Source organism: Microcebus murinus, chromosome 2 (genome assembly GCF_040939455.1).
Source record: "Microcebus murinus isolate Inina chromosome 2, M.murinus_Inina_mat1.0, whole genome shotgun sequence".
Classification (NCBI taxonomy): Eukaryota; Metazoa; Chordata; class Mammalia; order Primates; family Cheirogaleidae; genus Microcebus; species Microcebus murinus.
In genome coordinates, this window is record NC_134105.1 from 114,740,871 (window position 1) to 114,766,797 (window position 25,927).

Sequence of the window (25,927 nt, forward strand, 5' to 3'; positions counted from 1 at the left end):
CAAAGTCTCATAGACATCTCAAACTTAACATTTCCAAAACCACAGGTTGCTTTCAATTCCTTCTCTCCAGTAAAATCTCAGGCTCAGTAAGTACCTTCATTTATCTAGTTGCTCAAGTTAGGAACCCAGGAGTTATTCTTGATTCATCCCTTTCCTTCACTTCCATATCCAATACCATCAAGAAGTCCTGCTTACTGCCCATTTCTCTTTTGTCATCTCCTCCCCTCCAGTCTAGGTCACACAGTTGCGGGGCGCCACACCAGTGCTACTGTGCTCTGTGTTTACCTCGTTTCCCAGCTTCCACCCATATTCCCTTTGTTTCATTTTCCACGTAGCAGCAAGAACTGTTTTGATTCAGGTGATGTCACTTTCCTATTTAAAACCCTTCAGTCTTTTTTTTTTTTTGAGACAGGGTCTCACTATGTTGCCCGGGCTATAGTACCATGGCATCAGCCTAGCTTACAACAACCTCCAACTCCTGGGCTCAAGCGATCCTCCTGCATAAGCCCCTCAAGCACCTAGGACTACAGGCTTGCGCCACCATGCCCAGCTAATTTTTTATATTTATATTTTAGTTGTCCAGCTAATTTCTTTCTATATACTTTTTTTTAGTAGAGACAGGGTCTCGCTCTTGCTCAGGCTGGTTTTGAACTCCTGAGCTCAAACAATCCACTCGCCTCGGCCTCCCAGAGTGCTAGGATTACAGGCATGAGCCACCACGCCCAGCCTAAAACTCTTCAATCTTATAAAATTATTATTATTTTCTATAATATCAAAAGCCTGGAATAAATATATGTAAGTATAAGAATATATAGCCTAATTGTAATATTATAGGCAGGTACATTAACAATATCTTTCAAATAAAAAAGATACTTGCCAACTTTTAAAATAAATACATATGGATCGCTTGGAGGAATTTCATAAGGAGTCCATAGTCTATCATCATTCTACCATAGTCAGAATAGGAACTATGGTTTTATTTTGGAAGTTGAGCCAAAACTCTGGATATATCCTTTTTTAGATAGTGATAATAGTGGTGGTAGCAACTTAAAGTCGTGTGTACTGTATTTGCTGTGATACAGAGTTCTAAATGTGACAGGGGAATATATTTTTTTAACTCATTCAATTGGTAGATTATTGATAAATTTTCTCATTCAAATTAGACATTTTGCGAGAACACACTGCAGAATATTTAATGACTTCATGGGCATGCAACCAGTGTAGTCACACAGGACCCCACTTTCACAGATGACTGTCTGCAGTCATTGTCTTGAGGTTCTTAATAATTTTTTCTCTCAATTTGTGTTTTCTGTGAAGTCTGAAGAGACAGAGAGGATTGGGGCCTCAGCTCACATGAAGTCTTGCCTCCTGCCACATCCCTGCTCCCCAGGGATGGTATCTTGGCCCAGTGCTCTCCACCCCCTGGTTCCCCAGACCCCACCCAGCGTCCCCACCCTTTGACTGCTGCCCTTCCACTAAGGGAGCAACCAGGTCCCATCAGCGAGGGAGACTAGTGTTCGACCAGTGCCCTTTGTCTCTGGTAGGGGCTCAGCATGGGCTTGGGAGGTCAGGTCAGGGTGTACCCTGAGGAAAGGTGATAACCATTCCTGTCCTCCTAGGCAGGCAGCACTATGGCAAGTTTGGCAGACAGCTTGGCAGGGACCCTCCTGATCCAGGTACAGGCATACCTTGGAGATATTTTGGGTTTGCTTCTAGACCACCACAATAAAATGAATATCACAGTAAAGCTAGTCACACAGTTTTTTTGGTTTCCCAGTGCATATCAAAATTATGTCTATGCTATGCTGTAGTCTAAGAAGTGTACCATAGCACTATGTCTTTAAAACAATGTGTACATCTTAATTAAAAAATACTTTATTGCAACAAAATGCTAATGATCATCTGAGCCTTCAGTGAGTCGTAATCTTTTTGCTGGTAGAGGGTCTTGCTGTGATGTTGATGGCTGCTGGCTGAAGCTGTAGGTTGGGGTGGCTGTGGCAGTTTCTTAACATAAGACAGCAATTAAGTTATCCACATCCATTGACTCTTCCTCTCACAAAAGATTTCTCTGTAGCATGCAGAGAAAATGCATCAATGCTATTTGATGTTTTACCCAAAGTAAAACATTCAAACTTGGAGCCAGTGCTCTTAAAGCCCACTGCTGCTCTATCAACTTAGTTTATGTGATATTGAATACGCAATATTCGCAATCTGAAGAATGTTCACAGCATCTTCACCAGAAGCAGATTCCATCTTAAGAAACCATTTTCTTTGCTCATCCATAAGAAGCAACTCCTCATCCATTAAAGTTTTCTTGCGATTGCAGCAATTCAGTCACATCTTCAGGCTCCACTTCTAAGTCTACTTCTATTGCTGTTTCCACCATATCTGCAGTGACTTCCTCCAGTGAGGTCTTGGACCCATCAGAGTCATCATGCAGGTTGGAATCAGCTTCTTCCAAACTCCTGTTAATGTTGATATTTTGAACTCCACCCATGAATCACAAATATTCTTAATGAATCTAGAATGGAGCATTCTTTCCAGAAGATTTTCAATTTATTTTGCCCAGATTTGTCAGAGGAATCACTATCTGTGGCAGCTGTAGCCTTACAAAATATATTTCTTAAATATTAATAATAAGACTTAAAAGTCAAAATTACTCCTTGATTCATGGGCTGCAGAATGGCTATTGTGTTAGCAGGCATGAAAACATGAATCTCTTTGTATATCTCCATCAGAGCTCTTCGGTGACCGGGTGCATTGTCAATGGGTAGTAATATTTTGAAAGGAATTTTTTTTTTTTTTGAGCAGTAGATTTCAAAGGTGGACTTAAAATATTCAGTAAACTATGCTATAAAGAGATATGCTGTCATCTAGGCTTTGTTGTTCCATTTAAAGCACAGGTAGAGTATATTTAGCATAATTTTTAAGGTACCAAGGACTTTCAGAGTAGTAAATGAACATTGGCTTCAACTTAAAATCACCAGTTTCATTAGCCCCTAACAAGAGAATCAGCCTGTCCTTTGAAGCTTCAAAGCCAAGCATTGACTTCTTTCTAGCTAGGAAAGTCCTGGATCACATTTTCTAATATAAGGTTGTTAGATTTAGATATGCAGTGGAAATCTGTTGTTTAGTGTAACTACCTTCTTCAGTTATCTGAGCTAGATCTGGATAACTTGTTACAGCTTGAACATCAGCACTTCTTCTTCTTCTTTTTTCTTTTCTTTTCTTTTTTTTTTTGAGACAAGAGTCTTGCTCTGTTGCCTGGGGTATAGTACAGTGGCCTCATCATAGCTCACTGCAACCCCAAACTCCTGGGCTCAAGTGATCCTATTGCCTCAGCCTCCCAAGTAGCTGGGACTACTACAGGTGTGTGCCACAGTGCCTGGCTAATTTTTATTTTCTTTTTTTTTTTTTTTATTTTGTCGAGATAGGGTCTTGCTCTTGCTGAGGCTGGTCTTGAATCCCTGGCCTCAAGCGATCTTCCCACCTCAGCCTCTCAAGTAGTTAGGGCTACAGGTACATGCTACCATGCCTGGCTAATTTTTTAATTTTTTGTAGAGATGGGGTCTTGCTGTATAGCCCAGGCTGGTTGTGTGAACTCCTGGGCTCAAGTGTTCTCCTACCTCAGCCTCCCCAAAGCATTGGGATTATAGGCATGAGCCACTGCACTCAGCTTATAGTCTTATAGTCTTTTTTAATACAGATTCATTTACACTTCAGAAAAAATATCCACAATTAGACCACAAGCTAGGGAAGACTTTACAGTGGTGATTGTCTTGGAGTTGCCTTGAAAGAAGAGTAGGAGTTGGCCCAATATGAGTGAGTGAGTTGGTGGAGAAGGCATTCAGACAAAGAGCATGGCATGTACAAAGCATATTGTGTTATAAAGAGTGTAGTGTGTTGGGGAAAGGGCTAGAAGTTTGATAGTGCAGAAATGTGGGATCTGAGTAAGATAGGGAGAATGATAAAGTGGCTGGAATGGTAACCTGGAGCCAGGCTTTGAAGGCTCTGCGTGCTGTGCTAGGGAGTCGCGGCTGCTTGATAAGTTACGCAGCGTCCTAAAGTAGCTCTCCCCCGTTTGCATCAGCAAGGGGCTGGGTCGTGTTGGCAGAGATAACAGAAGAGTATAGATAATACAATATGTCAAATAAGATTTGTAGTACAGAACTTTCCAAAATAGAACCAGATAGAAGGGAGAACCTGTTTACCAAGGGGAGCTATTCTGCCCCCATTGTGAGTGGAATTGGGGTTTGGTAGCCTGTTTTAGAAGCCTGTTTCTGGGCTAGCTCTATGACAAAGTTGTTGAAAAATGGGGAATGGCTTTCAGAGGACAGTTTTAATCTATTTAGATGGAAACATAGGAATTGTGTTTTTAAGCTGTTTTTTGGCTTTTTCCTAAGGGTCATTTATTCTTAAGTTTATTCTTGATGTATTCTTAAGGATCATTTATCATTCTTAATTTCCTCTAAAATCATAACTTTTGGTGAGAGAGGTTTTATCACAAAACTTAAAAAATAGGTTTTAGGGTTTTTTTGTTTCTTTTTTTTTTTACAACAAGTTTGAGAATTTGATCCTTTATAGGAGAAATTTGTTCTGTTTGGGTCTCTGAACAAAAGAGACAGAAATTTTGTTGATGAAGGAGCCACTGAGATATATAAAGAGTCAGAAAACTAATCAGGAAATGTTAATGAAACCAGAATTATACAGTAGAGGAAAGAAAAATGTACTACTTTTTCTGTTATTGCAGTTTAATTTTAGCACACATTACCATCTGCAGCCCCTGAGTGTATTTATTGTTTGGCATAGAGCCTTGCATTGCTAAACCAATAGAAGGAACTAGTCTGTTAAGAACATTTTCTAATATCATTTCACTTCTGATTAAAACTTTTGAATAGTACTGTGTTGATATACATCAAAAGTTAAAAAAAAAAAAGAGTCCATGGTAAAAAATCTTTCCCCTGTTCTCCAGTCTTCTTACCTCATAGGAAGCCAATGTTAGTTTCCTGTGTATTCTTCCAGAGATGTTGTATTGAGATAGGAGCAAATCCGTAAATGATAGCATCCTAGACACACAGTTTTACACCTTGTGTGTGTGTTTTTAAAAGCATTATTGAAATATAATTCACATACTATGAAATTCACCCATTTCAAGTGGAATTCAGTGGGTTTTTTTTTTAAATATATTCACAGAATGGTGCAGCCATCACTACTACCTAATTTTAAAACACTTTCATCACCCCACGAAGAAACCTTGTACCGATTAGGGGTTATTCCCCATTCCTTCCTATAGCCCCTACTGATCTACTTTCTGTCTCTATGGGTTTCCATGTTCTGGAAATTTCATATGAATAAAATTATATAATAGGGGGCCTTTTGTGTCTGGCTTCTTTCACTTAGCATAACAATTTTAAAGTTCATCATGATGTAGCATGTATCAATACTTCATTTCTTTTTGTGGCCGTATAATATTCCACTGTATGGATATACCACATTTTGTTTATCCATTCATGCGTTGATGGACATGTTTTTCATATATATATATATATATATATATATATATATATACACACACACACACACACTTGTGAATGCAATTGCTGAATCATATGGTAACTCTATGTTTAACCATCTGAGGAATTGCCAAACTGTATTTTAGAAAGCTGCATCATTTTACATTCCCACTAGCAATGTAAAGGGTTCTAATTTCTCTATATCCTTTCCAGCATTGTTATTGCCTATCTTTAGGATATAGCCATCCTAGTGAGTGTGAAATAGTATCTCGTTGTGGTTTTAATTTATATTATCCTAGTGAATAGTGATGTTTGAGCGTCTTTTTATGTGCTTATTAGCCATTTGTATAACTTCTTTGGAGAAATGTCTATTCAAGTACTTTACCCATTTTTAAATTGGTTTATCTTTTTATTATTGAATTGTAAGAGTTCTTATGTGTTTGGGTACAAGTTCTTTATCATATATATGACTTTTTAATATTTATTAAATCCAGTTTACTTATTTTTTCTTTTGTTACTCATGCTTTTGGTGTCATATCTAAGAAGCCATTGCCTAATAAAGATCACAGAATTTACTCCTATGTTTTCTTCTAAGAGTTTTATAGTTTTTGCTTTTACATTTAAGTCTATGATCCATTTGAATTAATTTTTGTAAATGATGTGTCTACATTTTGCTTTTTTCATTTAATAATATGTCTTGGGGATTATTCCATATCAGCACTAAAGAACTCCCTTGTTCTTTCTTATGATAACTATGGTATTCCCTTATGTGGATATATCATAGCTAATTTAAACAGTTCCCCATTGATAGAAATTTACATAAACGTTTGGATTTGGAAATTATTTCAAAATGTCATTGTGGCTTTAAAAGTTATTTCTTATCAGCCTCCTCAAAAATACACTTTAAACCATTTGACAGATTTAGTTGTCCAGGCGATTCTTGCCATCCAGAAGCCTTTGAATAAATGCCATTCTTTGGGTAGAATGACCCTAAGGACTTCTAGAAATGTCATTCATTCCATCAAATGTTTACAGTAAGTCAGGAAGCAGAATATGCTTTCAATTATCTGGAAATATCTGGAAAAATACTTTCAGAGGAACAAGGTGCTCTAAAATTTTGTTGTTTGTACATTCTAAGCTATATTCAGTTTCAGATGACTTAACGTCAAACGTTCTTTTACTCTTGTTGTGTTCTTGTCTTTGTGTATGTAAATCAAAGTGAGTAAACTATGGGCAATATAGCCAGCCGCTTAGTAAGCTATAAAATATCCGGAGATTATGAAACATATATGTTTATTTGTCAAAGAAGGAGGTTTAGAGGAAAATTTTGACATATACTAATACTTTACTAATCTGCAGAGGCTTATCTGGCCACTTGAAAGTAAACAAAAAAGGCCAATGGGAGGCTAATATTAAATAATAAAGTCCATTCCTTCACATTTTTGAGCTTTACCTGTAATACAGTTCTTCACTAAGAGACTATTCTAATTTTATACACTGATTAAATCAGCATGATATCACAAAAATGAACTTTGGAATTGTTCAAATCTTGTTTATGTCCTTTATGATCTGGATACCTTCAGTGAGTTCCGTACCTTTTCTGGGCTAGAGTTTTTTTCCTCTGTGAAATAAATGTGAACTAGATGAGTTTCCAAGCCTATAATACATTAGAACAATTAATTAAGAGGTGAAATAGGGGCTGCAGGAGGCAAGATACAATCAGTGATGGCCACAGCTGACTGATCTGCTTGGGGTAGACAGCAAGAAAGTTTAAAGCATTTACAAAAGTTCAAAAATAATCATAGCTGGGACATCTAGATAAGGGCAAATAGCCTGACATATCTAAGTGCTCCCAGACGACATCACTAAGTTATATTATATTCCTTATGTCCACACAAGCCCTTAGTTATCAAATAAAAGTTAAATGGAATACTGTATTATCTTTCTTTTCCATTTTTATTTTGATATAATTTCAGACTTACAGAAAACTTACAAAAGAAGTCAAAGAATACTTACTACCATTCATCTAGATTTTTCAAATGTTAATATTTTATTATATTGGCTTAATTTCTTTTTCTCTTTTTCCTTCCCTCTCCCTTCTACAGATATTTCTGTACCATATGAGAGCAGCACACATGCTGCTTCTTGATCCCTAAATATTTTAATGTGTATTTCCTAAAAACCAAGGACCTTGTCTTATATAATGACATTATATAATGATAGTGTAATTATCAAAATCAGGAAGTGAATATTGAAAGAGTACTGTTATCTACTATACGGCCTTTAGTCAAAATGTTACCTATTCCCAATAATGTGCTTTATAGCAGAAGAATATCCAGAATCATGTGTTCTACTCAGTCATCATGTCATTAGTCACCTTTAGTCTGCAGCACTTCCTGAGTCTTTTTCTTTAAAATTTTATGTAAATATATATATATATATATATATATATATATATATATATATTTTTTTTTTTTTTTTAAGACAAAGTCTCGCTTTGTTGCCCAGGCTAGAGTGAGTGCCATGGCGTCAGCCTAGCTCACAGCAACCTCAAACTCCTGAGCTCAAGTGATCCTATTGCCTCAGCCTCCCGAGTAGCTGGGACTACAGGCATGCGCCATCATGCCTGGCTAAATTTTTCTATATACATTAATTTCTTTCTATTTATAGTAGAGACGGGGTCTCGCTCTTGCTCAGGCTGGTTTCGAACTCCTGACCTCTAGCAATCTGCCCACCTCGGCCTCCCAGAGTGCTAGGATTACAGGCATGAGCCACCGTGCCCAGCCTACATTAATATTTTTAATGTAAATTATATAAGTCAATTATATAATAGATTGCCCCTCAATCAGGTTTGTCTGATGATTTAAGTAATCCACATTTGGCAGGAATACTATAGAAAGTTATGTTCTGTTCTGCTCAGTATGTGATATAAGGAGATAAGTGTTGCTGATTTGTTCCGTTACTAGTGACATTAACTTTGATCCTTGGTTCAGGTAGTGTCTGCTATGTTTCTCAATTGTAAGATAACTATTTTTTTTCTTTGTAATTAATAACTATCTTGTGGGGAATGCTTTGCAACTATGCAACAATCCTGTTTCTCCTTCAACTTTCACTCACTATCTTTTTATGAAGACAGAAGAAAAATAATACATTTTAGCAAGAGTCCCATCAAAATGGTAGTGGGATTTAAAAAAGTAACTTCAAGGACCATGCAGCAGTCATTTGACAAATATAATCTTGTGGAATTCCTGATAATTTCAATACTTAGTTTTAGAAAATATCCTTCATATATCTAAAGTCTATTTGTATGCTTATGCATATAAACACAATTTCATTTGTTAGTAGTATTGTTTTTGAAAGATTTAGAGATGAGTCACTCCTGGAAATTTTTCTGTTTGTCTAGTGTTGGGGACAGAGTGAAACAAACAAAAATCCTTTGAGAAAAAATTATTCCAAGTATCTCTTCTTTCCCTCCTTTTTCTGTGTCTCTTCACAGCTCAACCCAAAAGTCCGCTTTTAACTATATTGCCCTGCTTAAAAATCCTCAGCGGTGCCCAATTAACACAGAATCAAGTTTCAACTTACCTTTTCCACTTAAAAGTTTTCCTCTACTCCAGACAAATTAATCTATATAATTCATTTTTAAACATCATCTCATGCTTTTCTATCTGTGCAAAATGCCCTTCTGATCTGTTTTGATTCTTCTCAGCATTCCTGCTAAGATTCAAGTATATCTTTCATATAACATTCCTTGACCTCTTCGTTTTTCAAACGTAGCTACATATATTCTCTGCTACTTTAGGGGGACAGTTTAGTAGGAACTTTTACAGGGAAGGTAAGGTGGCATAAATAATAAACAAAATACAGCCCATAATCCCTGTGTCAAGGGCCGTTTTCCCATGCCTTGCATTGTGCCCAGGCCCTGCACGCTGTATGTACTCAGTATTTGTTGTGTACATTCTTGTGTATATGCTCATGTACAGTATCAAATGAGACTGCATCTCCCACAGAACTTAGCACTTATTACCTATTCAATAATCTAGTTATTTAATTGATATTATCTTTTTTTTATTCCAATAAAGCCTACATGGGGTGGGGGACAGATGTTTCCATTCCTTTCTCATATTTTACTTTCTCCTCAAGGGTAAACATTTACACTTTGAACTCTTTCTGGCAGTGATAAATTGGTGCTGATTAGACTATACTCTTTTGCCAGATATTTCTAGGAGTCAGAGGGAGCTTAACTGGGGTTAGGCATCTATTGAAGGGCAAGTTGGTTTCTTTAATTTATTTTAGGAAAAAAATGGATGCTTATATGTTTCATTAATCATAACTTCATATTACAGGAATCTGAAAAATTCAGCTGTTATCGGTCGGGTCCCTCCTTTTTAAATGTTCTTTGAGAGCTCCCTGACCACTAGGAAAGTATTCTAGGTGCTGGGCACACCAAGGTCAAATAAGGTGTTAGTTCCATGGCTCAAGGAGTCGTGAGTCTTGCTCAAACTAATTGCAGTACCACTACAAAGAAGGAGATTTTGCTTCTCACTGAAAGGTGTAGCTTCCGTGGACTGTAGCCGTAGTCATATGTGAGAAACATAGAGTAGTGGGGCATAAGAAAAGATGGTAGGATCAGGGAGGGCTTTAGCAAAGTCAGGTTGAGGTGGAGTCTTGAAATTCTGTAGGATTTAAGAGGTGAGCCCGGAGATATGCTGACTTCGTGGCATGCTGAAAGGGAGCGAGAGCAAGCTGGTACCAGCTCCCAGCAGTAGCCCTTGCCAAACGTAAAGCAGGGAAAGGACGGGTTACTTTGAAAAGGCTACTGTACCAGGCTGAGGATTGTGGACTTTGTGAAGCAATGGAGGAGATTTTAAACTGGATTTTAGGTAAGAAGTTGGCATGGACAGATTTGCATTAAATTCACATTTGGTCAAGAACCTGCCCAAAGGATAACCCGATAGTAGACACAGGGCCAGGAGTACCCACAGCTCTAAAAACAGTGAAGTATTTCTTCCCCTATATAATTTACTTACCCCTATAGGGTTAGGATGTGGGTAGCCTGTTTGTCCACCTTCAGGCTAGACTATGGTTTTACCTCCCCCTGCAGTAAAGCTGAACTTCTCAAAATCAAACAGAGCAGTGGTTTTGTTTTCAAGCTCTTTTTCAAGAGATTCCTAGGGGATTCTGGCAACTGTGTTTTTAGAGTGTTCAAATGCTTGAGGCACATTTCATTTATTTTTAAATTACATTTGTAAGTATTAAAATCACAAAAAAGAGTAGCATGCTTTTGGGTGGTTATATGCATAATTCGGGGACTTTGGAGACCACTGGCATGTTAACTCAGGCTGCCAGTACAGTCTTCAGAATAAAGTAGATTTTAAACATTTCTCTATATACATTTAAACTTGTAAATATATTATTAAGAAACGTAGTAGAGCGCTGCCCTGGTATTTTGAAAAATTCAGGCCCATGCATGTGCACTAAGACAGATTTTGTAAGTGAACATACTTATACCTGCACTCATCAAATGCCAGGCAAGGCTTAGCTCATCCGCTTCAGGCATGGTCTTACTGTATAAGAGTATCATAAGTGAAGTCCCAACATCTGACTGGTACACTGCATAGTGGTTAAACGTTTACAATTACCTGAGCGCCTTTTAAAGATACTGATGCCAAGGCCACACCCCATATCAGTTAAGTCAGAATCCCTGGAGATAGAGGTGGCACCCAGGCTTTAGTTCATTTTTTTTTTAAATAGACTTTATTTTTTTAGAGCAGTTTTAGGTTCATGGCAAAATTGAGAGGAAAGTACAGCTTTCCCATAAATCCCCTGATCCCTACACACGCATAGCCTCCCCTATTATTATTAATAATATCGTCCAGCAGAGTGATATGTATATTTGTTACAATTGATGAGCCTCCAGTAACACATACATCATCACCTAAAGACCTCAGTGTTTACATTAGAGTTCTTTCTTGATGGTGTACATATTGTGGGTTTGGACAGATGTGTAACAGACATATCTATCATATAGAATAGTTTTAGTATTTTTCCATAGTTTCAGTAGGCATCCGTATTTTTAAAATTTTTAACATTCTTGCCATGTTTTGAAGGTGAGGAATATACCCTTATTGCCATCAACCATATGCATATCATTTCCAATCTCTTGTTTTGTCCTTGCAGTAATATTTGTATTAGCCTTTTGTGGTTTCAGTTAAATTGTGGTTCATGTATCTTCTAATGTGCTGTAAATCTTCTGGCAAGATTTGAGAGCTCAGAAAGATTTAATGCAGGTCTTTTGCTTGAAGAGAAATTTTAATATGCCATGTTAGCACCTGGGAAGTGTAAAATATGTGAGAGTGTTATTCTCATATCTGTCAGATATGCCCCTAGAGCTTTCAACATGTTCTTTATGTTAAACATTTTAGTCTACTATAATATATCAGAAATAAAATTATCAGATTTCTTGCCAAAAGTTCCCTATCTTTTCTGCTTGCTGAGAACTGAGCAATGTTTGTATGCTTGATGCAGATAAAATTCTAGTTAGCTGTAACTGTGGCATTCGAGTTGCCTGTTTCATTGTTTTGAACCTTTCTTCTTTGGTGGAAGCCCTGCCCCACGTAAAAGCTCCATAATAGCACCCTGTGCATCCCAGGGGCCAGGCAAGGTGCTTCTGCTGCTGCACTATTGTTTATTTGTTTCCAGTAGGCTGTCAGCACATTAGGGTGGAGGCTGAGTCTGTGTGTGTCTGAAAGCATGATTGAAAAAGGGAAAGCAGTTGCAGCAGACAGATGAACAGTACATACATAGAGGAGGGCAAGAAGAAATCCCAGGGCTCTAAAGAGTCAAGTGATTAGTTCAATGACTGGCCTGATTCAGAACCTTTTGAATATTTCTCATTTGAGAAACAGAAAGATCTTTGTTGGTGCAAAAGAGGTTAAGGATAGAGATGTGGCCAGCTGGACATCAATCATGAGCAGAAAGAATTGACTCTGAGAGGGATTTGGTGATCCTGTGTGTTGTTAGTAAAAGTACATGGATTTTCTTTTTTTTTTTTTTTCTTAACACTTCAAAAGATGAAGTTCCTTTGGGATTTTCTCTACATAGAAAGATGATTCTTGGAGGAAACCTATCTAAGCCTCCAAGCTAGTCTTAACATTCGAACTTGACCCTGAATAATCTCTGCAAACACCTTTTGTGTTGCACATTATGCCGAAGCCATTCATTGTGAAGCAAGTATAATTTTTGTGGCTGAGCTTATCTGAGTTTAGTTTGATGGGTTATATTCTTCTTTCTTTTTTCTCTTTCATCCATTCATTCATTTCTTTGAGCAAATGATTTGAAGACAGTCAAACAAATGTTTGTTGAGCACGGTAGAGAGGGCCAGGCATTTGTCAGGTAATGAGGGTATAATGGGGAACAGGTAGACACAGACCCCTGCCTCTGATGCCTCTTCCAGCGAGTGAGCAAAGCATTGACAAAGGGAAGGACAGGATGTCTGGGAGCACAGGGTGGAGAGTTCAGGGCAGACACTGGGAGGAAGTCCCTTGAGCTTGAGGCCTCAAGCGTAAATTCAGACAGAGTGCAGAGGAGTGTGTTCCTGATGAATGAGAAGTTGAATCTATTAATATTTAGGGCTCATTGAATGGGCTATGCTTCTGTAGCCTCCCCCAACTTTGTGCCATTCAGCCGAGGGAGGTCCGGAATAGCAACCCTGATTCACAGAAGAAAGGAGCCCATTTCAGCTGCACGGTGGCCCTGCCCCGAGGTCATTAAGGCCTCTGACCCCACAGTGGCAGTGAGGCAACCCTGCACCTGCGTTGTCTCCACTCACGTGCTTCACTGAGTCCGCTTTGCTTCACTCGGCCTGATTATAGGAGTCACAGTAGACACTGTGAAGGAACCACGTGTTGAATGCTTTCACTGGGGCATTCTGGAATTTAAAAAGTCAGTCTTTTATCACCTTACTAATTAATGTTCTTCTTTCTCTATTAAAAATTTTTTTATTGTGAAAAATAAAATATATACAAAGGAGCAGACACCCATCCATGCACTTACTACCAGCCCAGGAAATAAAACAATACCAATAGTGTGTGACTTTCACATCCTGCCCCCCCCACCCTGTTCCAGTTATAACCACTTCCCCTGTATTTTGTATTTAGTGTTCTCTTTTGTTCTTCTCTTTATGTTTTAAAAGGTCATATTTATACACATGTGAGGAGATATTACAGTATCAGGCTATCACTGTATACCAACAGAGAACAAGAGTTAGGCCAGAAAGCTGTTTAAATAGATTGATTATGCTCTTTTAAAGCAGGAGAATATGCTGGTAACATCAAAGTGCTTTAAAAAAATTTCAAAATAAAAGCCTTTCAATTTCAAGGAAAACCTGAACAAGGTTTGATAAAAAGATACTGTTTTTGCAAACTAGTGTACTATAAATGGACCCAACAGTAACATGACATGGAATTGCTTCAACCAATAAGTTTGAAGATCCCTGCCCATGCTGTGAACGTGTTAAGTTCTTGATAATGCTACTCCGGTGTATTTCAAATGAGATTTTATGGTGTGAGAGTTTGAATTAACTTAGAATAAGATCATCTTGGCACGTGGTTGGGAGGCATTGTTGACTTTGTATTGCTTCAGTAATTCAGAATATTAAAATAGGTCGCGTCAGGAAATAGCCTCTTAGGCAAATCAATCTTGAATTTGCTTTTGCCTCTATGATTGTGATGAATGTTGTTTTGTATTTTATATTTGCTTTTCTTTTTTTCTAAAATGTTCTGGTTCTCTATCCAAAATGTAAAAATATCAAGTTTTGAGTATCATTTGATTATTGTAGAAATGACCCCTGGGCAGATGATTCCACAGATTTTTGATTACTTGTCAAATGATTTTGCAGGCTGTTTTCATGTGAATTGATCTCCTACTTTGAGGGTCAGTATCATCTCACTGCTAAATGATACCTTTGGGCAATGCAGGACATTTTAGAAACCTTATTCCCCAGAGTATGCTAAGAGAAGGGTTGTTTTGTTTTTGTTTTCTTGCCCTTTAAACTCTAGCATTACTCCGCGGGGTTTTCTACTTCTTACCGAAACCTTCTCCAGAGAGAAAGTAAGCTTAGCTCTCATTACCTTGTTGAAGTTTATATGTAAATTTACATATAAAGCCAGAATCCAAAGTTGACATTTAATATCATTTAATATTTTCATTTTGTTTCATTTAATTTCTATGCTTTTATTCCCAAGGCAATTGGGTTTTTCAGGAGTCAACAGGAGATTTTTTTTTCCCCATCTATGAGTTTTTGAACCAAAGCTTTAATAAAATTCACAGCCATTTTTCCCAGTCTACCGTAATTATAAATCCTAGACCTGAAAGGAACCTATTTAATATCTTATTTAGATTGGGATTCCAGTCTTCAGTGACATAGAATGTAGATTAGAACAACAGTTTCTGTATATCTCAGTGTTCTTTACATGTGCATTTTTAGCCATTTTGATAAGCCCCTAAAAACTCCCTTTTATGATTCCGAGGATGAGCTGTCTGAATTGCACAATAATTTTACTACATATTTCCATAATTCTCCTAGTCACTTAAAAGTAGGGAGGGGACTGGACGAAACAAACTATTCCCAAATGTTTAAGAAACCAGTAAAATCATCTCTTGCTTGGACTGCCTAGAATGCAGTCTGAGAGGGAGACCTGTGTTTTATTTTCTTTCTTTATCCACACAGGAGAACATTTTTTCTTTTGTTGTTGTTGTTGGTTTGAGAAGGGGTCTGGCTCTGTTCCCCAGGCTGGAGTATAGTGGCATTATCCCAGCTCACTGCAACCTCCAACTCCTGGGCTCAAGCAATCCTCTTGGCTCAGCCTCCAGAGTAGCTTAGACTACAGGCACACACACCACACTCTCTGCTAATTTTCAAAATTTTTTTGTAGAGATGGGGTCTCACTGTGTTGCCCAGGCTGGTCTCAAACAATCTTCCTGCCTTGGCCTCCCAAAGTTCTGGGATTATAGGCATGAGCCACAACATTGGCCCAGGAGAACATTTCTAACAAGATGCCATTCATGCCTATCACAGCTGGTAAAATACTGCTGCACCATGCTTGGTAAAAGTACTTTGGATTCCAGGTGTTATTTTTTTTATTTTTTTGAGACAGAGTCTTGCTTTGTTGTCCAGGCTTGAGTGAGTGCCATAGCATCAGCCTAGCTCACAGCAACCTCAAACTCCTGGGCTCAAGTGATCCTGCTGCCTCAGCCTCCCGAGTAGCTGGGACTACAGGCATGTGCCACCATGCCCAGCTAATTTTTTCTCTGTATATTAGTTGGCCAATTAATTTCTTTCTATTTACAGTAGAGATGGGGTCTTGCTCTTGCTCAGGCTGGTTTCGAACTCCTGACCTCGAGCAGTCTGCCAGCCTCGGCCTCCCAGAGTACTAGGATTACAGGCGTGAGCCACCACGCCAGGCCTCTAGGTGTTATTATATGCAAGGTTACCACATGCATTTTTAAGCAAGGGTCTCCACAGAGACTTCTTCCTGAGATCAACTATGCAGAGCACCAAACTCTCAGCATTTAACACAGTTGACTGTTCTTCCCTTGTCTCTCACAACATCATGATTTTCTGAGACACCTCTGGTCTCTTTGTCCGTAGCATTCACTGTCTGGGGTATACTTGTCACAGGCAAAGAGACAGAAACTGCCCAGGGAGGCTGCTGCAACATGTGTGAGGGGGAAGGAGTAGGAAATGAGGTCTGAGAGGTGTTCAGGAATTAGCTCAGGTAGGGCTTAGTAGGCCACATGAGGACTGGCCTGACCTTTGCTGATATAGGAAAACCCTTGCAGGATTCTGAGTAGAACAGTGATATGATCTGACTTGAATTTTAAGGAGGTCTCTCTGGTGTCTCTGTGGACCAGTTGTAGTAAATTGAGTAAGGCTGGGAGCACAGATACCAGTTAGGAAGCCATTGAAGTAATCCAAGTGAAAGATGGTAGTGGCTGGGACAGATGGAGCATTGAATGTATCAGGCAGAGATTAGTTTCCTTGGTATGTTTCTAACATGTGTTGCTGTGTTGCTAACAGCCTGGAGGTGAGTTGTAAGAAAAAGAGGAGTGGAGAAGGATTCTAGGATTTTGGCCTTAGCCACTAGAAGGCTGGAGTTGCCATTTACTGAGATAGAAAAGACCATGGAGGCCAGGCACAGTGGCCCATGCTTGTAATCCTAGCACTCTGGGAGGCCAAGGTGGGCAGGTAGCTCAAGGGCAGGAGTTCAAAACCAGCCTGAGGAAGAGCGAGACCCCGTCTCTACTAAAAATAAAAACAAATTAATTGGCCAACTAAAAATATATATAGAAAAAATTAGCCGGGCATGGTGGCGCATGACTGTAGTCCCATCTATTTGGGAGGTTGAGGCAGGAGGATCGCTTGAACCCAGGATTTTGAGGTTGCTGTGAGCTAGGCTGACACCACGCCACTCTAGCCCAGGCAACAGAGTGAGACTCTGTCTCAAAAAAAAGTAAAAAAGACCATGGAAAGAAAGGTTTGGGGGTGGGAATAAGGGGTTCTATTTGGACATACTAACTTTGAGATGATGCCATTTCTATCTAAGTGAAGTTGTTGATGCCAGTTAAATTCAATGTGTGTGTGTGTGTATATACAGGGGTCACCATCATTTAGGGGCATTTGAAACTAGATGAGGTCACCAAGAGAGTGAATATTAAATAGATAAGCAGTCAGAGGAATGATCTGGGGCTCTTTAACATATAGAAGTCAGGAGACCCAGCAAAGGAGCAGGCAGTGAGATAAGAAGAGAATCAAGAGGCAAAGGCCTTGTAGGATCCAAACTGTTAAAAAAAAAAAAAAGTTTCAAGGAAGGAGTGATTAACTCTATCAAATGTTGCAAATAGTCCAATAAGACAAGGTTTGAGAATTAGCCATTGATTTAGCCATAAGAAGATCATTGCATTCCTTAACAAGGACAGTTTCAGTGAAGTATGAGGATGAAAGCCTGAACTGGATTTATTCCAGAGAAAACAGGAGAAGAGAAATTTAACAAAGTGAGAATGGACAGTTCTTTTGAGATTTGTAAAATAGAGGAGGGCAAAGGGACCATAGCTGTGGGGAGATGTAAAATCTTTACCCCTAAAGCTGGGATATAAATATAAGTGTGTGTGTGTGTGTGTGTGTGTATAGTCATTAAATATGAAATGTCCAATTTCAAATCAGAAATGTAGTTTATTATATATCAAGCAAGAAGCAGTACAATGAATCAAAGTAGGCATCTGAACTATTGACACAGTTTTGCAATCTTAATGGTAGCTTGTTTATGCCAGCAGTGAAGAAGCCTGGAGAGCGAGTGGCAACGAAATTACAAACAGCATTTTCCATACCTTGTTGAGAATTGAATATTTTTCCTTGCAAAAAGTGATCGAAAGCCTAGAAGAAGTGGTAGTCAGTTGGTGCGAGGTCTGGTGAATACGGTGGATGGCAGAGCCAAGTCCAGCTTCTGTTGTTTGAGTAGCATTGTTTGTGTGACATATGACATGTGGTCGAGCATTGTCTTGTAAGAGGATTGACCTGTCTCTACTGATCAATCTTGGCTGCTTAATCGAAAGCATCCTCATCACTTCATCCAGTTGGTTGCAGCAGACATCCGCTGTAATGGATAGAACAGGTTTCATGAAGCTGTAGTGGATAATACCAGTGCTGGACCACAAAGCCATGAATACCACGAATACCATGAAATTTTTTTGATGAATATTAGGTTTTGGACTGTGTTTTGGCACTTCATCTTTATCCAACCATTATGCCGAATGCTTGCGATTATCAAAAAGTATCCATTTTTTATCACACATAATTAATATGGTATAGAAATGGTTCACCTTTATGTTGTGACAGCAAAGAAAGGCAAGCTTCGAGACGATTCCTTTTCTGACGCTTGTTTAATTCATGCAGAACCCATCTATCCAGCTTCTTTACCTTGCCAGTTTGTTTCAAAGGGTCCAGTTTTGTTGGAATAGTAATGTCAGACCTTGCTGCTGATTCATGTGTAGGTTGAAATGGATTCGCTTCCACTACAGCTTTCAGCTCATCATTATCCACCTTGGTCTCAGGTCACCCACATGGCTCATTTTCAAGATTAAAATCACCAGAATGGAACTTCTCAAACCATTGATGTACTGTGCGTTCATTAGCCACGTCCTTTTCAGATACTTCGTTGATATTTCGAGCTGTCTGCACTGCCTTGGTTCCACGATGGAACTCATATTCAAAAATAACACAATTTTTTTTTACAAACACGGCTCTAAAAATTTTTGAAAGATAATCGCAAGCCAACACATGCATTTGTAAGACTGAAGATACACCTTCACAATAAACATAAAACAAGATGTGTAAAAGTAAAATGTCAGAGATATCAGCTGTCTAACCTAGTACTTAAGGAAATCGGACATTTTATACTTGATAAACTGTATGGCTTATGGTAGTAATTCAATAGTGAATGAGAAATTCAGGAGAAGGGAGAATTGCTGGATCAATGTCCTTAGGTGGGCAAGAGACGATGAGATGCAGGGTGCAGTGGAGGGATTGACGTTGGAGAGGAGTGCAGACATCTACATTGCAGTGGAGGGAAGGGAGGACATGTGGGCACAGATGCAGGGAGGGAGGAAGGTGTGGTGTGGGGACATAGAGAAGTTCTCTTCTGATGGCTTCTGTTTTCTCTGAAATAGGAAGCACAGTCATTAGCAGAGAGTAAGACGCTGGAGAGGGAGGATGGAAATTTGAGTTTAGAGCGGAAGGTTTAAAATAGTCCTCTGGGAAAAGGGAGAGTAGATGGATTAGGGAAATGTGGATGGATTGCCTGGTTGCATTAAGAGTCCCCTTCAGGCCGGGCGTGGTGGCTCACTCCTGTGATCCTAGCACTCTGGGAGGCTGAGGTGGGCAGATAGTTTGAGCTCAGGAGTTTGAGACCAGCCTGAGCAAGAGCGAGACCCCTGTCTCTACTAAAAAAATAGAAAGAAATTATATGAAAAATTAGCCAGGCATGGTGGTGCATGGCTGTAGTCCCAGCTACCCGGGAGGCTGAGGCAAGATGATAGCTTGAGCCCAGGAGTTTGAGGTTGCTGTGAGCTAGGCTGACGCCACGGCACTCACTCTAGCCTGGGCAACAGAGTGAGACTCTGTCTCAAAAAAAAAAAAAAAAAAAAAAAAAGGAGTCCCCTTGAAGTTAATGGTCATTTTAAGGTGAAGCCAGTCAGTGGGATTGTGTACTTTTCTACAGCCACAGTCAGCCACCCTGGTAGAGAAGCAGAGTGGGTACAGAATTAGATTTAGCCAGCATTGAGGCTTGGCCAGGTGAATGCACTGAAGGGAGAGAGAGGTAAGGAGCTGATCGTGCATGCAAGGGGTGAGTATAATGATGGACCATGTGTCTAATCTGAGTAAAGCAAATGACATGCTGGGATACAAGACAGTACGGAGATTGGAGGATTGATGGATTTTAGTTTCTGATGTGGCAGAAAGACCAGTGAAGTCGGAGTTTTGGAGATATGGGAAAGCTAGGAGGTGATTAGTCAGAGAATAGAGAAGCCTGAACTTGAGATTGTGGAGCAGGTGCACGCATGTCGATAGGGTCTAGAACAATGATTCTCACCCAGGGATGATTTCACCCCTGAGGGGGCAGTTGTGGTATCTGGAGACATTTTTGGTTATTGCAACTGGAGATGGAAGGGTTGCTACTGTTATGTAGTGGAGGCCAGGGATGCTGCTCAACATTCTCCAATGCACGGGACAGTTCCCCCAGCAAAGAATTATCTGGGCCAATTATCAACAGTGCTGAGTTGAGAAGCCCTGGTTTAGAGTGTGACCATAGGAAAGAGTGGCCGGGATAGGCCTGATCTCATCCAGATTATTAGAGAAGAGAAAATAAACAAAGAGACCAGCATTTTAGAAGGTTTATCTTATGAGTACAAGAGTGGGTACAAGAGTAGTATTGGAGAAAAGGATAGACAGTCAGGGAGGAAGTTAACTTTCTGTGTATGGAATCATTTGCTTTTTCTGGTGCTAGCTGATTGACTAGAGTTGGAATTCATAATCCTGGGTCTAAGAGCCACAGGTTCAAATTAGCCAAAGAGTGATGGTATATTTTTTTAAAAGCCACTTGTTTATTAGCCAGCTTTGGTGTAACTAAATCAAGTATGTCTTAAATAGATTGTCTAAAAGCCAATTAGGGATTTGATTAGCCTTTTTGCTTGAAATTCTGTGACTGTAAATTTCAACATGTGGCCTAGTCCCATCTTTATATACCGTCTCAGGGTAACAGTTCTTGCAACCAGGCCTTGAGGCAGGGACCTGGTTTAAGAAAATCCTTGAGAAACCTTATTCATGGCCTTTAGAGACTGTGGCTTTCCTTGCAGTGCTTATCACCTAGTCAAAATCACACAGTGAAATGAGTAAGGGTTGCAAACCAGTGCTGCTTCCTGGAACTAGCTGGTCAACTTGTTTAGTCTTGTGCTTTGTCCTTCGTTTTGAACTCAAGTGCCCTGGGGCTGCTTTTCTGCCTACCCACAATAGCAAGGCAGTCTTTTGTTTTCTTCTCTATCTGAAAGAAAGGATTGTTTTGAGGTTTGGACCACAAATAATAATCCATTGTTTCCTATAATAATAATCTACCCTCTTTAGCAGAAAAAAATCCGCTTGATACACTGTGGCTATCAGTTTATTTAAAAGAATAGCCAAAAGTGTCCCTTGTGGCCTGAGAACAAACATTTGGAAGATGGTTGGGAGGAACGGGGGAGTACTCTTGTTCTCCTTGGCCCAGAGTCATAGTTCAGCCCTCAAGAAGAAAAAATTCTGAAAATGACTGTCAGTTCTGGGTGACAATACCCTTCCTTATTCTGCCCGTCTGTTACATTCTAAGAATAATTGGAACACTGCAGATATTTATTCCAAACAATTTCTTCAAAACATATCTTATTTTGAAAATGGGTGTTTTTAAGTTACCAATTTTAGGCCAAAGAGTTTCTTTCTAACCTTCATTTAGTTTGTGAAGTTGTCTCTTTTTGAGTGAAGACTACCCTTCTTTTAGCAGCAATCCTTAACAATTCTTGCAGTTGCCTCTGGTTGCAGATCTTGAAAAAAGAGCTATTTTTATATTCCAAGTGATAGATATATTTTAATTACTATTTCCTGGGCTTAGGCTAACTGAAAAAACTGGATAGGTGAAATGAAAATGTGGTAAGTGTAGTCAGCTATTTCTTGAATACACACACACACCTAGCACACTGAAATCTTAAGATTTCACTAACAAAACCAAATGTGTTATGCATCTTTCTACATTAAGACCTTTATAGGAAAAGGATCAGTTAAATAATAACAAGGCTTAAAAGTAAGTAATAGGCCAGGCTCGGTGGCTCACACCAGTAATCCTAGCACTCTGGGAGGCCAAGGCGGAAGGATCACTCAAGGTCAGGAGTTTGAAAGCAGCCTGAGCAAGAGCGAGACCCCATCTCTACCAGAAAATAAAAAGAAATTAATTGGCCAATTAAAAATATATAGAAAAAGTTAGCTGGGCATGGTGGCACATGCTTGTAGTCCCAGCTACTTGGGAGGCTGAGGTAGGATCCCTTGAGCCCAGGAGTTTGAGGTTGCTGTGAGCTAGGCTGACCCCACAGCACTGTAGCCAGGGCAACAGAGTGAGACTCCGTCTCAAAAAAATAAATAAATAAAATAAGTAATATATCTTACTTAGAATAGTTTTAATTGCTTTAAATATAGGTGAGAAGTTCAGTGTGATAACAACTGCAGTGTAACAGGTGAATGTGAAAACTGTTTAAAGAAGTAAAAATATGGCCTTCATATCATTAAAAATAGAGCATTAGGAAAGCAACCAAGAAGTCCTTCAATAGGTGAATGAATAAACTGTGGTACATCCCTACAATTAAATATTATTATTTAGTAATAAAAACAAATGAGATATCAAGCCACAAGAAGACATGGAGGAAGCTTAAGTGAATACTGCTAAGTGAAAGAAGCCAATCTGAAACGGCTGCATACTGTATAATTCCAACTATATGACATTCGGGAAAAGGCTAAAATATAGAGATAGTAAAAGGTTAGGCCGGGCGCGGTGGCTCATGCTTATAATCCTAGCACTCTGGGAGCCTGAGGCGGGCAGATCGCTTGAGGTCAGGAGTTCGAAACCAGCCTGAGCAAGAGCGAGACTCCGTCTCTACTATAAATAGAAAGAAATTAATTGGCCAATTAATATATATAGAAAAAATTAGCCAGGCATGGTGGCACATGCCTGTAATCCCAGCCACTCGGGAGGCTGAGGCAGAAGGATTTTTTTTTTGAGACAAGAGTCTCGCTTTGTAGCCCAGACTAGAGTGAATGCCGTGGCATCAGCCTAGCTCACAGCAACCTCAGACTCCTGGGCTCAAGCAATCCTACTGCCTCAGCCTCCCGAGTAGCTGGGACTACAGGCATGTGCCACCATGCCCGGCTAATTTTTTCTCTATTTGTTAGTTGGCCAATTAATTTCTACTTATAGTAGAGACGGGGTCTTGCTCTTGCTCAGGCTGGTTTCAAACTCCTAATCTTGAGCAATCCGCCCATCTTGGCCTCCCAGAGTGCTAGGATTACAGGCGTGAGGCACCGCGCCCGGCCCCAGAAGGATGGCCTGAGCCCAGGGGTTTGAGGTTGCTGTGAGCTAGGCTGAGACCACAGTACTCACTCTAGCCTGGGCCACAAAGTGAGACTCTGTCTCAAAAAAATAAAAATAAAAAGGTCTGTCATTGCCAGGAAATGGTTTGGGAGGAGGGGAGGAATGAGTTGGTGGAGCACAGGGGATGTTTAGGGCAATGAAACTATTATGTATGATAATGTAAAGGTGGAGTCATGTCCCTGTACACATTTGTCAAAATCCATAGAATGTACAACACAAAAGGCAACCCTAATGTAAACTATGGACTTTAGTTAACAATGTAACAATATTGGGTTTTATCAGTTGAAACAAATGTGCCACACTGATGACAGAGGTTAATAATAGGGGAAACTGGGGGTGGGGGTTGGAGTGTGAGGGACTCTTTACAAGGTCTTTTAATTTTAAAAAAGCATAATTATTAGGTATAGCCAAACTAGTAAAAATATTTTCTTAAAAACTGAAAACAATAAAAACCCCAGACTGTCAGCAACTATTCTGTTTGTAGGAAGTACTTAGCTATTGACTATCCTACCAGAAATGCATACTATAATGGCAGTGGATTACTGTATATATCTGGGAACTTTCTTGCATCTTTTCTTTGTCATCTTCTGTGATAAATATGCACAGTAGAATTTATGCTAAATCCTATTTTTAAACTATCCTTTTTCCTTTATCTCCAGTGACAGCCAGAGTGTCAGCCTTGGAAGTCTACACACCAAAAGAAATCTTCGTGGCTAATGGGACACAAGGGAAGCTGACATGCAAGTTCAAGTCTACCAATACCACTGGCGGGTTGACCTCCGTCTCCTGGAGCTTTCAGCCAGAGGGGGCGGCCACGACAGTGTCGGTGAGAATGCTGGACTGCGACTACTCGTGGCTAGTCCTACCGCATGGGTTTCTTTATTGCTGGGGCGCAGTTAATGATCCATTCTTCTGATCGTGCATTTCCAAAATGAGTATATTTATTATCTGTTATAGACTTCAGGGCCCTTCTCTTGCTTCAAGCTCTCCAGGAAAAAATAAGTTCAGCATCTCTCAAGTGAGCTCATTTCCTTGTCTCTGCATATCATTCTCCCCTTGGCATCCCCTCAGTTCCTCTCCACCTTCAATTCCTGTTCTGTTTTTTTTTTTTTTTTTTTTTAATAGCGAAATCCAGATGAATCAATTCCTGTTCTGAAATTGATCTGTTCGACAGAGCAGTCCTTAATTGACCATGCTGGCATGCATCAGGATTTATCCTGCATCTTTTCAGTTTTTATTTGCCCCCTTCTTATTTCTGTTCCTTTTGCTTATTATTCAATTTGTGTGTGTGTGTGTGTGCACACACTCCCTTCTGATTTAATTATGAATTTCTGGAATTAGTTTACAGGCCATCTGATTCAGCAGTATTTATGGAGAGCTTACCATCCAGTGAATATGTAGGGCCTTCAAAAATTTCTAAATGACAGTTTTTGCTCTCATCCAGAGAGTAATCTGGAGTAAGACTAGTATATAGATGCTTTCAGAGTAAGATGAGGGGCACAACAAAAATACAGCACCAGAGGGTTGAAAGAAAGGTTAGTTAGTTAGTAGCTTAGTGCTGGTTATGGAGTGGGTGCTTGTTAAACATATACTGCCTATTCAGATTCTTGTCTATAAAACAGAGATAATAAAATCTCCCATGGAGGAGTTTTAGGGGAATAAAGTGAGATTATAAAAAATAAGTGCACAGGACAGTGTCTAGCTCTTGAGATAATAATATATACTATTTCTTATGTTACTGTTCTTCTCTCAGCATGTTGAATGTCTTTCAAGTATTGGCACACACTTTAGCAGTGTCGTACATTTCAGGTTGTCAGTAATGGGCAGGGAGAGCATCTGCCATCTATCTTTAAATAAGAATACCCAACTCGGCCAGGTGTGGTGGCTGTAATCCTAGCACTCTGGGAGGCCGAGGCTGGTGGATTACTTAAGGTCAGGAGTTTGAAACCAGCCTGAGCAAGAGTGAGACCCCGTCTCTACTAAAAATACAAAGAAATTAATTAGCCAACTAAAAATATATAGAGAAAATTAGCCTGGAATGGTGTGGCATGCCTATAGTCCCAGCTACTCCGGAGGCTGAGGCAGTAGGATTACTTGAGCTCAGGAGTTTGAGGTTGCTGTGAGCTAGGCTGACACCACGGCACTCACTCTAGCCTGGGCAACAAAGTGAGACTCTTGTCTAAAAAAAAAACAAACAAAAATTTTTAAATAAATAAAAAGCATTCTTGTCATGTGGGTCAAGAAAAGTTTATATAACTCAAGACTTAAGAACATGTCGTATTTCTGATTAATGTATTTAGCTAATCAGTTTATAGTTACACACTCTCCTGATTACAGTTAACTTCAGAATGCGCAGTTATTGGTATAGGAGCCCTTGTCTCCAAAATGTCAGGATACTTTTAATAAGATGAGCAGGTTGCTCTTTGTTTTTATAGATTTTACAGGAAAATTATATTCAAACCCAGCATACCATAGATGGCTTTTCTGGTCCATGAACTTAGAATCCACATGTCTAAAATGCAACTCATTTTTTTCCCCTCTGTTTTTTGGTTTTTTTTCTCTGCCCATTTTTTTAGGGTAGTTGTGGTTGTCTAGAGGTGAATTTTGTGGGGATTTTTTTTATCCTTCCCTCTACCACTTCCCTTCTGCCCTCAAGAAACAAGAACCTTCGCTAGGTCTTCCTACTTCATTTCT

At 39.4% G+C, this 25,927-nt stretch overlaps 1 protein-coding gene across 1 annotated transcript in view; it reads left to right on the forward strand.

The window, feature by feature from the left end:
* The window catches only part of MPZL1 (myelin protein zero like 1), a 61,888-nt gene that overhangs the window by 11,927 nt on the left and 24,034 nt on the right, over positions 1 to 25,927 (forward strand). Inside the window, exon 2 of the mRNA XM_012783871.3 lies at positions 23,893 to 24,059. Within this exon, the coding sequence (XP_012639325.1) occupies positions 23,893 to 24,059 (167 nt within the window). The remainder of the gene's footprint in view (positions 1 to 23,892; positions 24,060 to 25,927) is intronic.